This window comes from Catharus ustulatus, chromosome 6 (genome assembly GCF_009819885.2).
Source record: "Catharus ustulatus isolate bCatUst1 chromosome 6, bCatUst1.pri.v2, whole genome shotgun sequence".
Lineage (NCBI taxonomy): Eukaryota > Metazoa > Chordata > Aves > Passeriformes > Turdidae > Catharus > Catharus ustulatus.
In genome coordinates this window covers 27,925,194-27,941,002 of record NC_046226.1, presented here as the reverse complement: position 1 = coordinate 27,941,002, position 15,809 = coordinate 27,925,194, and the positions used below count along the sequence as shown (strand labels likewise).

The 15,809-nt window shown below is 35.9% G+C and overlaps 1 protein-coding gene across 1 annotated transcript in view; it reads left to right on the top strand.

Moving 5' to 3' along the window:
• The window catches only part of SCFD1 (sec1 family domain containing 1), a 49,743-nt gene that overhangs the window by 2,940 nt on the left and 30,994 nt on the right, over window positions 1-15,809 (top strand). Inside the window, exons 2-10 of the mRNA XM_033061641.2 lie at window positions 2,109-2,179; window positions 2,894-2,982; window positions 4,855-4,945; window positions 5,691-5,813; window positions 6,860-6,947; window positions 10,606-10,695; window positions 11,857-11,912; window positions 12,882-12,967; window positions 14,161-14,260. Coding sequence (XP_032917532.1) covers window positions 2,109-2,179; window positions 2,894-2,982; window positions 4,855-4,945; window positions 5,691-5,813; window positions 6,860-6,947; window positions 10,606-10,695; window positions 11,857-11,912; window positions 12,882-12,967; window positions 14,161-14,260 — 794 coding nt within the window. The remainder of the gene's footprint in view (window positions 1-2,108; window positions 2,180-2,893; window positions 2,983-4,854; window positions 4,946-5,690; window positions 5,814-6,859; window positions 6,948-10,605; window positions 10,696-11,856; window positions 11,913-12,881; window positions 12,968-14,160; window positions 14,261-15,809) is intronic.

The following is a 15,809-nucleotide window of genomic DNA, read 5'->3' as shown; positions in this document are numbered from 1 at the left end:
GGAGAAACCTGTGCAGCATGTACCTGGAGAAAGGAGAAGTGCTTCTGCTGCAACAGTAGTAGCAAAAATGTAAATCAGAAAAAAAATGTTGTATCTTTGCTAAATGGAGCTGGTTATTTAATGGTAATAGAAACAGATAGGGCTGAGGTAACCAGTGCTGCCTTTGCCTCAGTCTTCACCTACAAATGCTTCCAGGCCCTAGTGTCACTTTGGAATCAATCACTGAGTGAATCCTATTGGAAAATACATCTCATCACATGAGGGGAAAGGCATGCATGAATTTATGTATGATAAATCATGCCTGACTGGCCTAATTGCCTTCAGTGACAAAATGACTGGGTTTGTAGGCAACAGTAGAGTATTTAATTTACCTTGACTTCAGCAAAGCTTTTGACACTGTGGTGGTATATCCAAATTAGCATGTCATGGACTAGATGGATGAACAACTAGCTACATCAGAAAAACTAGTTGGATGGTCAGGCTCAGATTAATCAGGCATAATTACCTAGAAGCTGGTAACAATTAGAGCACTGCACGAGTATATTCTGTGACCTGTCCTTTTTAAACTATACATCAGTCAACTGGAGGCTATGTTAGAGTGTACTCTGATTAAGTGTGCAGGTGACAGCAAACTAGAGAAAAGTCTTCTATTTGAGGTCAGAGCTGCCACTTGGAGGCACCTAGATGCGGAAAAGGAATGGAATTTAATGATGACAAATTCCTGCCCTTGCACATACAGGCAACAGGTGGGGGTTGCCAGACTGGAGAGCAGCTCTGTCAAAAAGACCTGCAGGGGGTCCCAGTGGAGTTGGGAGGATCAGCAGGAGAGTGTCAGCAGGGACTGCCAAGGTGGTCAGAGGCCCTGGTGAGGCTGTAGCACTAAGGCTTGTTCTGCCTGGAGTTTTCTCCAGGTGGCTTCAGTGGGGACCCTACAGCAGCTCCCCAATACCTATGGGCAGCACTGAGAAGATGGAGCCAGGCCCCTTTGTAGTGGTGTATGGCAGTAGGGTGAAGCACAACAGACATAAGTTGCATAACATAAATGAGATGTTCAGACTGGATAGAGAGAAAAACTTTTTCTCCACAAGGACAGTCAGTGCCACAGGTTACACAGTGGTTGTAGCACCTCCATCCCTGGAGAATTGACTGGATAAAGTGCTGAGCAGCCTGGAGTAGCCTCAGAGCTGAGCCTCCCTAGGCAGGAGGTTGGATTGGAGGTCTTCCAAGGTCCTGGGATGTCTTGTGATACTGTAGATCCTAGGAACTGCACTATGTTCGTTCAGCCAGAGTCAGAAATTAATTGTCTCTACTGCTCTCCATTTATGAGCTAAGTGGTATCCATCACTCTAATCTCTGCAAGTTTTTCCTCTTTACAAAGCTCTGTGATGATTTTGTTACGAGTTTTAAGAGAATAGGCACTATAGCATAAATAGTCTTTTGCTTTCCCATCAAAAATGGGAGAGCAGCACATACTGTGTTGTTTAATAATTAAATGAGGAAAGATTCATTACATAATCGATTTATAAATTAGAGGTAGGTGAAACAATCTACTTTGGTTTGTATGTGGAATGGAAAGTTAAATAAAAGTTCATTCCTCTTTCAAAGAGTTTTCCTGCTGCAAGCTAAGGATATTTTTGTACCCCTTAAACCAGCATTTTCTTCATATGAGTTCTCAAAATCTTCCAAACTGTATTGATTTTGGTCAGTCATAAAGGTACTTTTTGTTTGGTGTGTACAGTGCTGTAGGAAAAGCAGATCAGGGAATAAAGTGAACTAATTCCCACTGGACAGAATGCTCCTTCAAGAAGATAGTGGAATTATTTTTAAGGCAAACCACGTATATAAAGCCTGTGTAGCTAAGGAGAGTTGATGTTTTAGAACTTGTTTCTTTGCTTTTTGCTGTGTCCTCTAGAGTTCATAAATTCTAGCAGATGTGAGCCATTTGTCAGTCGAAGCTGCATACAAATAATGAAAATGTGACTTGTTGCATTTATATTTTGTGATGATTTTCCTTTCAAATGAAATGTGTAATAAAATACTGCTGAAGTCTTTAGTCACTGTTGTTGAAGTGTGGAGAGAATAAAACATTCTTTGGCTTTCTTTTCCAGTGGCTTTGAAACGTATGCTGAACTTCAATGTTCCTCCTGTTAAAAACAGCACAGGAGAACCAGTATGGAAGGTAAGAACTTCTGAAACTGGAACAGGAGAATTTTACAGTGTTCAGAAAAGTTCCGATTTGCAGATTTTAACTAAATCAAGTTCATCTTTCTTATGTTATTACTTGTACAAAATATTTTTTTCTATATTATAAATACATAGAATTGAGTATCAGAACTGCTGAAAAAATACCAGAAAGAATCAGAAAGAAGCCCATACAAATGGAAGAACTACTGATAGCTTGAAGAAGCTAAGCTCAGGTTAGCTTTATTATTGTAAAATATAACTTGTAGGTCATGAGGAGTTTTTGCTACTATGAAACATATATTCTGTCACTTCACCTTCATATATTTTTTCACTAATTCCTATTTTCTCTTCTGATTTTCCTGTTATTTTCTCCCAAATGCAGTCAGGAAAACTCTGCACACACAGTAACAAATTTCTAAAAGCAAACTCTTGTTTGGCAAGACACTTTCCAGGAGATGGAAGTGATGATTCTTTTTCCCCCTTTATCACTGAGTTTCTCTTTGGTTTTTCTTTTATATTTTATTTATTTGTAAGCACAAATGGAAGTCTATGACAAATTAATGATTTCTTATTAATTGGTAGATGTTTAGATGTTGAAGCACATTTGAAGTTAAGGTAGTAGTTCCCTAAACCTGAATTCCTATATCCACTGTAGAATACAGTATCTACTGTTTACAGCACTTTATAAGATGATGTGTATCTGTTTCAGGTTCTTATTTATGACAGATTTGGCCAAGATATCATCTCACCTTTGCTGTCAGTGAAAGAGCTGAGAGATATGGGGATCACTTTGCATCTGTAAGTACTTTTTAAAAAATTGGGAATTCTTTTCTAAAAAGAACATTATTTAATATTCCCCAAAATAAAGAACAAATCAGTGAAAAATCATTTAATAAATAACTGCTAAATTAAAGATTATACACTGACTTGCTCGTAAAATCAGATGGCATTATGCAGATTCAGAGAGTGGAGAGATAGTTCCAAACTATCCAAGCTGTTTTACTGTTCAGTAAGATTTCTTGTTCCAAACAGGAGGCCCTTGTTAAAAAAAATATTATCCAGGAGGTATTATTTTGGAATTTGTCTCTACAAATCCTTTTGCAATCACATACGTTAAAATTATATTGGTGCAAACTGTTTCATGGGACTGTGTATGTTCTTTGCTTATCTTTTTGCATGTAGATTTTACTTTGCTGTCAAGCGTATTAAATCTTTAAGTATTATCATAAGAGATTTCTCATTTCTTTTTCCCCAGATTACAGTTACCTAGTCCATTGTCATTCCTTAGCTGTGGTAATAGTCATGAAGAAACTTTGAACATGCATTTATGTTTTTTTACTAGTTTATTAACTTTTGCTAAGTGAAGGCTAGAAATGGAAACACAATTTGACCTGCTGGCACATCAGCAGAAACATGAGCAAAACATCTAAGCACCTTGTCTTCAAGCAGGAAAGGCAAGTTTAATAGAGTGAAATGTACAGTAATTTCATGATTATAAGCCACACCATTTTGACTAAAGTTTTGATCCTAACCCGAAGAGCGGCTTATAATCAGGTGCAGCTTATATACGGACAAAGAATGAAAAGTTACTCTTTTAGTTTGGAGGACAGGTGTCTGCTGAGAAAGGCAGGAGCCTCTCTTTGGAATGGAGAATGTAAACCCCCTCCCTCCAAATTATTATAATTTTGAAATCAAGGGGCTTTCAGGCAAAGATATGGGAATTAGGAATAACAGTTCTTTACTAGGGAAATTAAAATAGAAATACAGTACTACAAAGAAACAAACTCCAAACCCTGACAAAGTCAGAGTACAACCTGACACCCCGTCAGGCAGGGTGTTGGTAGCAGTCCCATTAAATGGTGGCTGTATCCTCCTGCAGTGACAGATGTGATTCAGTTGGAGCAGTGCTCCTGGAGAAGGTGCAGTTTCCCTCTAAAGGTCCAGTGGTGATGTGGAGAAATCCGGTTTTCCTCTGGAGTCCAGTGGAGAAGGGGGCTCCCTTAGTGTCCCAAAACCTCTGTTTTTGTCTTGGTAAGAAATGTTGGGCTCTTCCCCCTGGCTGGAGCAACTTCCAATGGGATGAAGTAATTTTGTCAGTCACACAGTGGGACTCAATGGCCATTAGCAGAAAATGACTGGCTGGGGGAAGGATGGGGTGTGAAAAGATAAAGAACAATGCCCTGCCTGGTTTCAGAGGATGGCCCATTAGCAGAATATCTGCCGTTGAGATAAGGATCACTGCCCCCACCCTCAACAGATGGTGATAGAATAGATACCTTTTATCACACTCTGTATTGTAATGTGCGGCTTATAATCAGGTGCGGCTTATAATCATGAAATTACTGTAGTGGTTTTTTACCATAGAAACAACAGTTCACATAAGAACTTCATGGATGCAGTATTTTAGCTTCCTCGGGACGGATTATCTGTTTTTGACCATTTGTAATGCCTTTTCTCAAGCTTTGAATAAACTTTGAACACATCTATTAATATATTCAGCCAAAAAATATACATGCATAATTTCTTTTCTTGCTAAAACTCTAGCTAAATATAGAAGGATATTGTAGGAAATTACATTTGTCTGTACAAAAATAATTTCTTTAACTTTTATATTTTTATACATTTCAGAGGAAAAAAAACCATTAGAAATGTCTTTTTTCTTCCTGTCAGGCTTTTGCATTCAGATCGGGATCCTATTCCAGATGTTCCAGCCATTTACTTTGTAATGCCAACAGAAGAAAATATTGACAGAATGTGCCAGGTAACTTGTATGTGTAATGTTTCAAAAGAGCCCACACAACAAGGTGTGTGAAATAATCTTGCACTCACCAGAATGTGACTATCACTAGCACATATTTGTCAGAAGAATATTACCCAAATATTATTATGCAAAAATTCAATTTCCCAGCAAGTAGAATAGTAAACATGTCTTGTGTGTGTCAGAGAGAGTTTGGGGAACGAAAAGACAAGAGGCAGTGGGTATCAATATTCCATTTAACATTAGAAAAAACTATTTTAATGAGGGTGACCAAAGACTGGGACAGATTGCCTGGAGAGTTTGTGGAGTCTCCATCCTTGGAGAAGTTCAAAACCTGACTGGGCACAATCCTGAGCCACCTACACCATTAGATACTGCTTTGAGTGGGAAGACTGGTTAGGCTAACCTCAGTTTTTCACATTCCTGGGAAGGAGATGGATGGAAGGTTGACATGTTTGCCAAAGTAAGGAGAAGAGCAAAGGGTATTTTTGGTCAGCAGTAAGGTGTGTAATAATTGCTGCCTTTTAGCTTAAATGTAATTTCCTAGTTTTTTGCAGTTCTGTGTTATGTTGTTTATATCTGATACATAATCAAAACACTGTGTGCAGAGCTGTATGAGACAGCTAAGTACTTCTGAAGGTTTAGTTTGACTGTGGATAACTGTAACATCACATAGTAAAAGTATCATTTATTTTAATTAGTCAGGAATGTATTAGAACTTATTCAGGAAAATATTCCTTTCTTTTAGGATCTTCGAAACCAGCTTTATGAGTCTTATTATTTAAACTTTATTTCTGCCATTTCAAGAAGTAAACTGGAAGATATTGCAAATGCTGCTATAGGTGCTAATGCAGTAACTCAAGTGGCTAAGGTAAGAAAGTCCCTCAGTCCCTAATATTAACACCATTAAATGTGTCACTGCATTCTTATTTTCAGGCATACTGGGGAAAAAACTGAACCTACAGTCATGCCAGCTTAGTACCATACTTCACCTGTCAAAACTCCAAGTGCTTTTAGACTTTTGGACTAAATGATAAGAGGGGAAATACAGTGGTTTTGGAGGATTCCTGATCACATCAGCTGAATGAGTGCTTTCAGTGCATATATATTTCAGTATTATTTCCAAAATACACAAAATAAGCAGTATGAGTGCAGTTCTCATTTGAATTAATGTTTTGTATGTACACACTTCTACTGAGTACTTTCCTATACCTTTATTATTTAAAGGCATGTGTTAGGGATTTACTTTTATTTTTGTTGAATGGCTGTACCAAAACCTGTAAATTATTAAGTAATATACTTAAATACATTTACTTTTTCTAACTCCAATTAGTACTACTGGCATGAATGAAAGAACCCATTGTGAAATAAAATGAACACTACCAGTATTGTTTAAGCCGTAGGTCCTCAGCAGCAGGAAATTGGTGTAGCACTGTAAACTAACTTTCTTAAACCTGTTTTTCAGTTGTAATGTCTCATTTATAGTTTATGCTATAGAGAAGTTTAATTTCTTTCCTGAATGTACAGGTGTATTACAGAAAAGTTAAAATTAATGACCTGTAGTGTCTTATTATTCAGATATTACCCTCTTTCCTCTCTCCTGCTCAATGCTGATTATGTTGTAGTCCTTCATATTCATAAAAAGTGAACCTGTAATATTGAAATAGCTTCCACATGTTTATTTTCAGTGATACTTGGCTACTAAAACTTTGTCCGCAGTTGAATTTGGACAGTTCTGGCACTTTCCAGTGCTCTAATATTTTGTGTTACTCAGGGAACCCTTACATAGGCTTTTTAATTAATAAATTACATCTTGCATTTTTTTAAAATATGTACTTCTGTAAAATGTAGCAGTAAATCACATACAGGTTTTTTTTATGCTTCATTCTGACTATTCTGTTATTCCTTACTTTCTAGGTGTTTGATCAATATCTTAATTTCATTACTTTAGAAGATGATATGTTTGTATTGTGTAACCAAAACAAAGAACTTGTTTCATACCGTGGTAAGTAGAATTTATATAAAAATTATATATTAATGTCTGAAGTTGAAATTCACTTCTGAATATGTAGCTAATAACCAGCGGTTGCTTTGATCAGCTCAGAATTCAGGATAATCTGTTAGATACGTAAAATCATGAAAGAAGCGGTTCTTAAGATATTCATTGCAGCATCTTTTGTTACATGGTGATTGTGATTCTGAAAAATAAATACATATTTTTAAATAACAAAGCAAAACTGTGATATAAACATTTATAGATAATCACACTTTTTATGTAAGGAATAGTATTGGCAAAATTACATATTGTTTTCACATGTAGATAGTCACTGTGGGTGGCAAAGAGCATTGTAGATAATAAGCAATATGATTGCTTCTGCAAGCATGTGAGCCAAACATGTCAGCTTCTTCATAACGTTTCAGAGTCACAAATGAATTCAGCCTTCTGGAACTCTTTCTTTTTTCTCAAGACTTCTGCTCAACTAGGTTTGGAACCTAGCAGGAAAAGCAAGTGGCTACCTTAGGTCAGTTTCCTTGGTGCTATGGCAGCTCAAGTCAGCATAGTACTAGTTGGCATAATTGTCCACATGATTTTCCTTCCTCCATTTTGCTGATTTTATGTACACCCTTGACCCATTCAATGTGTTAAATGTACAGAGAACTACCACTCCACCACTCCTGCCCCTTACTCTGGATGTTACGGGGTATGTTGCCTGGCTGCTTCTGCTGCAGTTTTACTCTTCCTCTCTTTTTACACCAGAACCAGTAATTTCAGAGCTGCAGGGTGTGTTTAATTGACTCATCCCTTAGAAAATACCAACTCATTTGTGTGATGTACAAATGCAATGCAAGAGAAGAAGAAGAAATCAAGATAGTACTATTTTTGCAGCAGCTCTTCATTATTTTAGTGTAGCTACATGTCACACAGCTAATTCCTGGTGCATAGAATACCCCCTAGTGACCAGATAGAGATGAGAAGTCTCTGCATGTCTAATATTTAGCAGCGAGATTTTTCTCCTTTCTTGCCCAATATCTGAAGTCCATACCTTTCTTTAAAACTGGATTCATAATAACTGAGTTGTGTCTCACACTGGAGATTGATTCCATTGGCAGAATGAAGGGCATTTTTGTTTGAAAAACAGATATATTTTTTTTCACTAAAACTTGATGTTGAAGAGTTTTAGTAATAATTGTTTAGTGATGTATTCCTGTATATATAAAGATACTTAATTGACTTTCATAAGTTTCCTTATGCTAACAAGAAATTTGAATTAAAATGACTGACAATGTTTTGCACCCCTCAGTTTCTATCCAGCTTTTTTTCCTGTCTTGGGCTGCTGAAATTTGCCAGCATGTAGAAGTGGTTGTTTCCAAAAGCTTATTGAACAGAAATCTGTTCTCCTACATAGAGTGATGAGTTTGCCATTAGAGCTTGGCAGCTGTCTCATTGTGTGAGTTCCAGGTCTGGCACAGACAGGTGCTGGGAATGCAGAGGTAAAGAAGAAGTGAGATTTTTGCCAGTGGAAAGTAACCCCAGCAGGAGACTACCAGTTTCATAATCTACAAAAGTCAGTGTAAATCTGAGGATACTTAAAGATGTCTGCTATTCTTGCAGCAACACTGCTGTGTGTGACCACAAATGTATCTGAATGGGTGAACTAAGAACAAATATAACAAAATAGGTTAATTTTCAGTTTCCTGGTTCCTTGGCTGTATGACTGCTTTTACAGAGGGGTAATGTCGGGACAAATAAGCAATATTAAACCCTTGATTTATGTGAAAGACTTTCGTAGACAGAAAGGATGCAATATATTCTCTCTGCTTAGTAATGGACAAGAAGTGATGAGTTTGCATGCAACAAGAAAGTTTCTGATCAGATATTAGGAGCACTTTCTAACTTTAAAAATAGTGAAATATTAGATTACCTGTAAGCATTATGGTGTTTTTATGTCTGGGAAGCTCTTTGAATTGGTTTAGATACAGAAATTACATGGGTATAACTCATCTTTGGAAAGGAGGACCAACTCGTTAATCCCTCAGGCTCCCTCTGATTCTGTTTTTTCTAAGACTGTGTAGAAGGAAGAATAAATGAGTAATATTGGTATAAAGTTGATATTTGAGACATCCTATTTCATGCTATTTGAATGCTTCTTTACCGTTCTTTACAATTTGGTTGAATTTTATAGTACAACAGGAAAATGTAGAAGACCTGTGCTTTTTTTCTGTAATGGTGCATTCCCCATAAGTTTTTTAGAGTGGAGAGAGAGAAACTTATAGAAAATTTGGTAGAACATTTTAGCAAAAGATTCTTAATGAAGTTTCTCAAAGGCTGATTTAAGGAGCAGTAACATTAAGTATCTATGTTGGTTGCTATGGTACAAGAAAAGGAATGTGCTCATAAAATGTGCATGGTAGACAAAATTAGAAGGCACTGACACTATGCAGATTTCTGGAACATCAGAAATGGGTACTTTAAACATAACAGGATGGGAAATAAATTAAAATAAGAAAAGGCAAGCGAGTGAAAATAAGGCTTTTTTTTTCCCTTGTAAACTGGGAGACAATTAGTTGGAGATAACTACAGAATGATAGCCCCAGTGGATTTCAAAGCTTTGTCATTATAGAAAAATACAGATATTGGGAATGGTCTGCCTTTCTTGGTGCTGATATTTCAGAAACTTGAAACTTTTATTACTGCTCTCAGCCTAGTCAAAACTTTGGCTTACTAAGTATAGTTGCTGAAATATAATCCATGTCTCTAAAGTTCTTACAGGAGAAAAGGTGGGGGGAATAAACACTTTCATAGGGAATGGTTATGGCTGTCTATGCATAAGTTTAGGATGAGTTTAGGATGAAAGGCTTAGTATTGCTTAGAGCTTTGAAACTGATTTGTGAAAAAAGAGGATAAGACAGGTAGTTGTGTGAGAAAATTTTGAAGGTAAAGTAAAACAACAAGGATAGGGTTAATGGCATGAATCCTGGGATAGTGTTTGACTTGAGATCTGTGATAAGATTTGGTTTGATGTTTCCTATTGGCTATTATATTCTTGTCAGGGTTAGTTACTTAAGAGAAATGTTGCTGCATGTCTTCTGTTCTGACTTAAATGTGGGAGGGAAATCTCTCTTATCTGTCAAGTGAAACATTTTATAACTTGGGAATTACCCCTAATTTAGAGATTGATGGTAAGTTCATAAGAAAAAAAAGGAATCTTCATACAAGAGGTGGGATTTAGAAATTTTAAATAGAGATAACTGCATACTAAAATTAATTATTTTATACAGGAAATTTTTGAGGATTTTCTTCCTGAAAAATGTTTGCCAAGTGGGTGGCCATTTCTCTTGTATAACATGTTTCTTAGTAGGTTTTTGTTAATGCAATACTAACGTAACCTAAAAGATGCATATGCAGTGAGAGAGATTTGGAAATTATTGTGTAGTGTTTGACCTTATACAGTAAGCAATAATTAAGTTCTGCCTTTTTTTTCTCGGAAAAAAAAGATGGTGGAAACTAATAGGTGTGCTAAGATGGGCATTTCAGGATGTATTCTCTTCTGCAGCAAAAGCTGTTGACAACTGACAGCCATCAGATAAGAAGTGGATTGCTCTCTCACTATTAAAGTGGCATAAACTTACTTAACCCTATTCTTTTTTGCACACTGTTTTAGCCATTAACCGACCAGATATAACAGACACAGAAATGGAAACTATAATGGACACTATTGTTGATAGTCTCTTCTGTTTTTTTGTTACACTTGGTAAGTTTCCAAATTCTAGCATATTTTCCATATTCTTTGAGATAACTAGAAATCTAGTGATTTCTTATAGAAAATTAAAAGCAGAATTAGATCTGTGACCAAAATCTCAGTAATTCACAGGGTGGGATAATGATCTTGCTCAAATTATTGCTTTATATCACTGCAAAGCACAAGAAAGGCTGTTCTTCATGAGAGTAAAGTCTTAGTCTTCAGTATCAATGGGAGAAGAGCACTGAAATGCAAAAGTTTGGATTGAATGTTTTAACAAAATCCTAGTTTGCAATGAAGATAATAGTGCTTTGAGTTTGAATTTATCATTCTGAAAAAAAAAACCAAACCTCCTAAACACCACAGAATTAGAAGAAAAAAGCATCTCACACAAACCATGCAAAGATCTAAGTGAAATAACTTCCTAAAGGAATGGGAAGTTATATTAAGTTTACTTATTTTATTGTGAGTTTCCTTGATGCTTAATTGATACGTTTTTCATAGTGATAACATTTAACTGAAGTTGTAACTGAAATTGGTCCATCTGAGATAGCTTTCCTACAAGGGGAGCTGGGATTGCTATGGGGCAGTCTGTTCAAGAGAGATTCCCTTGGACCTATTCAGTTCTTTCAGGTGTTAGTGTGATACAAATTAATGTCTTTTCCTCAGTCATTTAAACCTGTGGTTTTGGAATATACATGTTTGTATAGATAAGTGAGAAACAGTAGATAGATATTTGGTAACCTGAAAGCCAATGGAAAATGTACTTTTGAAAATAGGTACATAGTCCCGGACATAGCAATGAGTTGTAACAGATATATTGTAGTGATATAATACTTATTATTGTGTTCAAAGAACTTCTAACCATTTGAAAATAACTTCTAATGCATCTATATAAGATAGTTTGTCCCCTCCAACACTACATTAGCTTTCTTTCTAGTATGCACTCTATTTCCCATAAATTGTTATATGGGCTATTCATTTACTTCTGTAAAACTTTATTTAATATTTCTATATAGTGTATTTTATTTCATAGATAAAGACTGCAAGAGAAAAGTTTAATGTAAGTTTGCATTTAATCTCAGAATGTTAGTAAAAGTTGTCCATGAAAAGTAATGTAATCTAAAATCTGAAAATGACAATGCACGTGGAAGTCAATCTGTCTTTTATTAGGCGCTATACCTATAATCAGATGCTCAAGAGGAACTGCAGCTGAAATGGTGGCAGTGGTAAGAACTGTTTTTCTAAATGCCTGTCATTGCTTTACTACTTTCCAGACATCACTTTCACTTTTCTCAGTACTAGGCAGAGATCTAGTGTCATTGTATCCTTTCCCTTATGAAGGAAATAAACCTGGAAAAGATGCATCCATTTTCCTTTCTGACTTTAGTTCCACAGAATTTCTGTAGAAACTGTAATGTTAGAGAATCAGATAATGAGAAACTTAAATAATTATTCCTAATCTAGAGTTTATAAAGATTTTCTAATAGGCCTTATAATTAAGCTGCATCTACACAGCTTAAAAAGTGGCTGTTGGGCCTGTGTTCCTCTGTGTGTGTCAGTAAGAAATTTTTATCTATCTTACTGGGAAGCCCAATAAGTACAAGACATTTTTAATATAGCAGATTAAACTGACATTGAACTTGATCATCAAATAGGGATGAAATGACCAAACTAAACTACCATTAACAATCTCTACAGAACTGACCATTAGGAGTCACTGTGGTTCATTTCTTCCATCTTCTTTGCGTCTTCTTTGTGAGTGAAATGTTAATACTGATTAAATCTAAGCATGCAGTGTGCGTGTACTCACATTGAAGATATTCTCACTTCTATGAAACACTTGTGTGTCAGTGTCTGACAGCCCAATTTACTGCTTCTACTGTGCTTCCCTCTTGATGCTTCCTACTGGTATTTTCTACTTGCGTGTTTAAGGAAAGAATGCTAATTGTCTGTGAGGAGATTAGTAGACATAAAGGAAACATCTTCGGTGTAGTCCTGGACATAGATATAAATGCTGGAGGAACAAAATAGATGTAAGATTTCTTTATTTCCCATGTGCACTGGACCTAGTCTTTCTGCATTTAAGACATTTGTAAACTACAAAAACAGCATAATAAATCTTTTTATGGTGATTTTGTGAAGAGGTTAGGAAACCATTGGTTTGTTAAAAATAGCTTTGTTTTTCCCCTCCTCAGAAATTGGATAAGAAGCTCAGAGAAAATCTAAGAGATGCCAGAAACAGTCTTTTTACAGGTGACACACTTGGAGCGGGCCAGTTCAGGTATTATGTTAGTAATTTTATTTTTTATATTTCAGTTGTCTGGTAAGTCACCACTGTACTGAAAACTGCATTTACAAGAATTTGGTTCAAATTCTATATTATAAGAATTTACGTACTTTCACGGGACTTTTCCAATCCCACGGCATAATTTATTTAAAAACTTTTATAACTATTGAGTGTATGGTCCTAGGGCAGGAAGTCAGAAATTATGTTATGAACCAGTTAATTTTGTTCAGCCTCTAAAACCAGCAAGAGCTGAACTTCTGCAAATATACTCTTCAAATACACTCTGTTTACAGGACTATGAAATGCAGTTGAATGTCTGAACATAGCTCTGAGCAGCTCTTAGTCCTTTAAAACAAAGAAAGACCCATTTTCTTGCTTGTGAGCATTGTTACCAGTTCAGTTATATCAAAAGCAAGTGTTTCCCAGCTGATCCCTACCTTGACCAGAGTACAGTGCTCCAGGACTAACACCTGGATAATTAAGGTCCCCTAAATCATGACCATTTGAATCCTTTGTGGCTGCTGATAATGTGTTCTCAGTAGCATCCCTGTATACTGCTACCCCCAGGTACCTGAATACTCCACAGGCTGCCTTAGGAAGGTGTGTTATGAGAGTTTATACTGCACATGAAAAGAGGAGAGGAGATGTTTTGGCAAGACTGTAGCTGATAGGAAACTTTTAATCTGCTGACTGGGTATAAAGCAGTCATCATACTTTTATCTCAAATTAAAATCAGAGCTTGGATAAAAGGCACAAAAAACATCAAAGTTGGCTAAAGGATTGAGATTGAAAGGAGAGAGAATAGTTATGAAATCCCAATTTTTTCACTTCATGGAAACTGAATTGTAAGCAGTTCTTTTCCTTCAGAGGCGTGGCTTGCTTTCCTGGTATTGTGGTATTGTAGTCCTCAGAATTAAAATGCAAGGTAAAGGAAACATAGGAAATATTAACTAGTTGAATGGCTTCAGATCTTTAATTGGGTTTTTCAGAATTAGGTGACTAAGGCTCCTGAGATTTTATATTTAAGTGAATATACTTACTGCAAGGAAATCCAGAGCATGGAATTTAAATGCTTTTACTCTGTTCAAATGCACTTTACCTGCATGTTTGTAGGGATAATGTGCTCAATGTTACTGGGGTGCTTTAACCATGTTTAAAGAGGTACTAACACAGTGTCATCTTTTCAGCTTCCAAAGGCCCTTATTAGTCCTTGTTGACAGAAACATAGATTTAGCAACTCCTCTACATCATACTTGGACATACCAAGCTTTAGTGCATGATGTGCTGGTAAGGATAAATCTGACTTTGTTACCAAAACTGTTTTTTCACTCAGTTTGTTGTTAAAACTTTTTACCACATTCTTTCTTAATCCAAAATCTGTTTTGTCTGTTTTGTTTGAAAGTTGTTTTAATAGAGAACAACTTGGAAAACTTTCTTTAGAAGGTTTATTTAGCAATAATTTCTAAAGTATTTAAAAAGTTGAAATCTTGGTATCATCAAAAGTTCCCTAATTCAGCAATCCTGGCTTCTTCATCAGTAGCCATTATCTATATTTAAGTAATATCCAAACTCCATTAAGTGCAATTCAGTTTTGAAAAATAAATGCTTTTAATGTGTTTTTAAACCAGTTTTGGTTTTAGTTTGAACTTCTAAAAATACTTTTTCCTGTTTTTCTCCACAAGGTGGTGTAGGTGGTCAGAGCAGAGTGGTATACAATCCTACTGTAAGAAATCTAAAACAGATTTTTTTTTTTTTTAAATTTTTTTGAAATTTAGATCACTTTAAGCTGCCTTTATTTCCTCAAGTTTATTTGATAAAACCAATAGTAGAAACGTACTGGAATGATAGCTCATTCTTTTTCCCTCAGATTTGTGCATTTTGCATATCAGTGTGGAGTAAATAATAAAGAAAAAGAAAAAAGAGTAAGAGTAATTAATATCTTTTTATGTGCTGAGAGTTATTTGTGAAAATAATTTCTATATCTAGGTTTGAGAATTATTTTGGATTTATTATTGAGACTGTTAGAGGCATACATGAAATGTGCACATGCACATATGTGTTGATACACAAAGTTGATGGTGAACTGTATAGTCATACATAGTGTCCAGAAAGTTGCATTGCTACGACGAAAATATTTCAGCGCTAATGGAATGTTTTAGGACACTTGTAAATTTTTAATGTATTTAATTCATTATCACAAGTCCTTTCCCCTTAAACTTGAGTGCTTTCTGCAATTAACAATTTTTGCCCTAGTTTCTTTAGGAAAGGTATATCTGAAAAATACACAGTTTGAACCAAGTTTTCTTCAGTAAGTGTTGAACTGGCTAGAGACTTGCAGGTAGAAGTAGTGAATTTCTACAGGTTTCTTTTTAAAGTAGTGTTGGGTGGCCTCAGGCATGAGTTGGGATAGGACTTAAGTTCATCAAGATGCAGAGTGATCAAAGATGTACTGGAAGCTGAGGACAACTAGTGCTACAGATATGGTGGGATATTGGAATAACACTGCAAGACTTACTCAAAGATCATTGGATCTCTACTGCATCAGGCTTGTGTAGTTTTTCTGAACCATCTTGTTAAATGTTGCACCTTTAAAGTGCACAGAATTAGGAATTTCTAGCCAAGTGGTCTGTGGTTCCATGACAAGAAAAGTTTAATTTCAAAATTAGTCAAGTTATTCGCCTTAAAGGCAAGCCTGCCAAACTCTTTACATACTGAGCATAATATTTTGTGAAATAACTGCAGTAGTCTTTTAAGAGCCCGTAACTTGTAACCGTAAAACTGTTACCAAAGTGTTTATTATGGAAACTATACTTTCAAACAAATTGGGTTTTGTTTA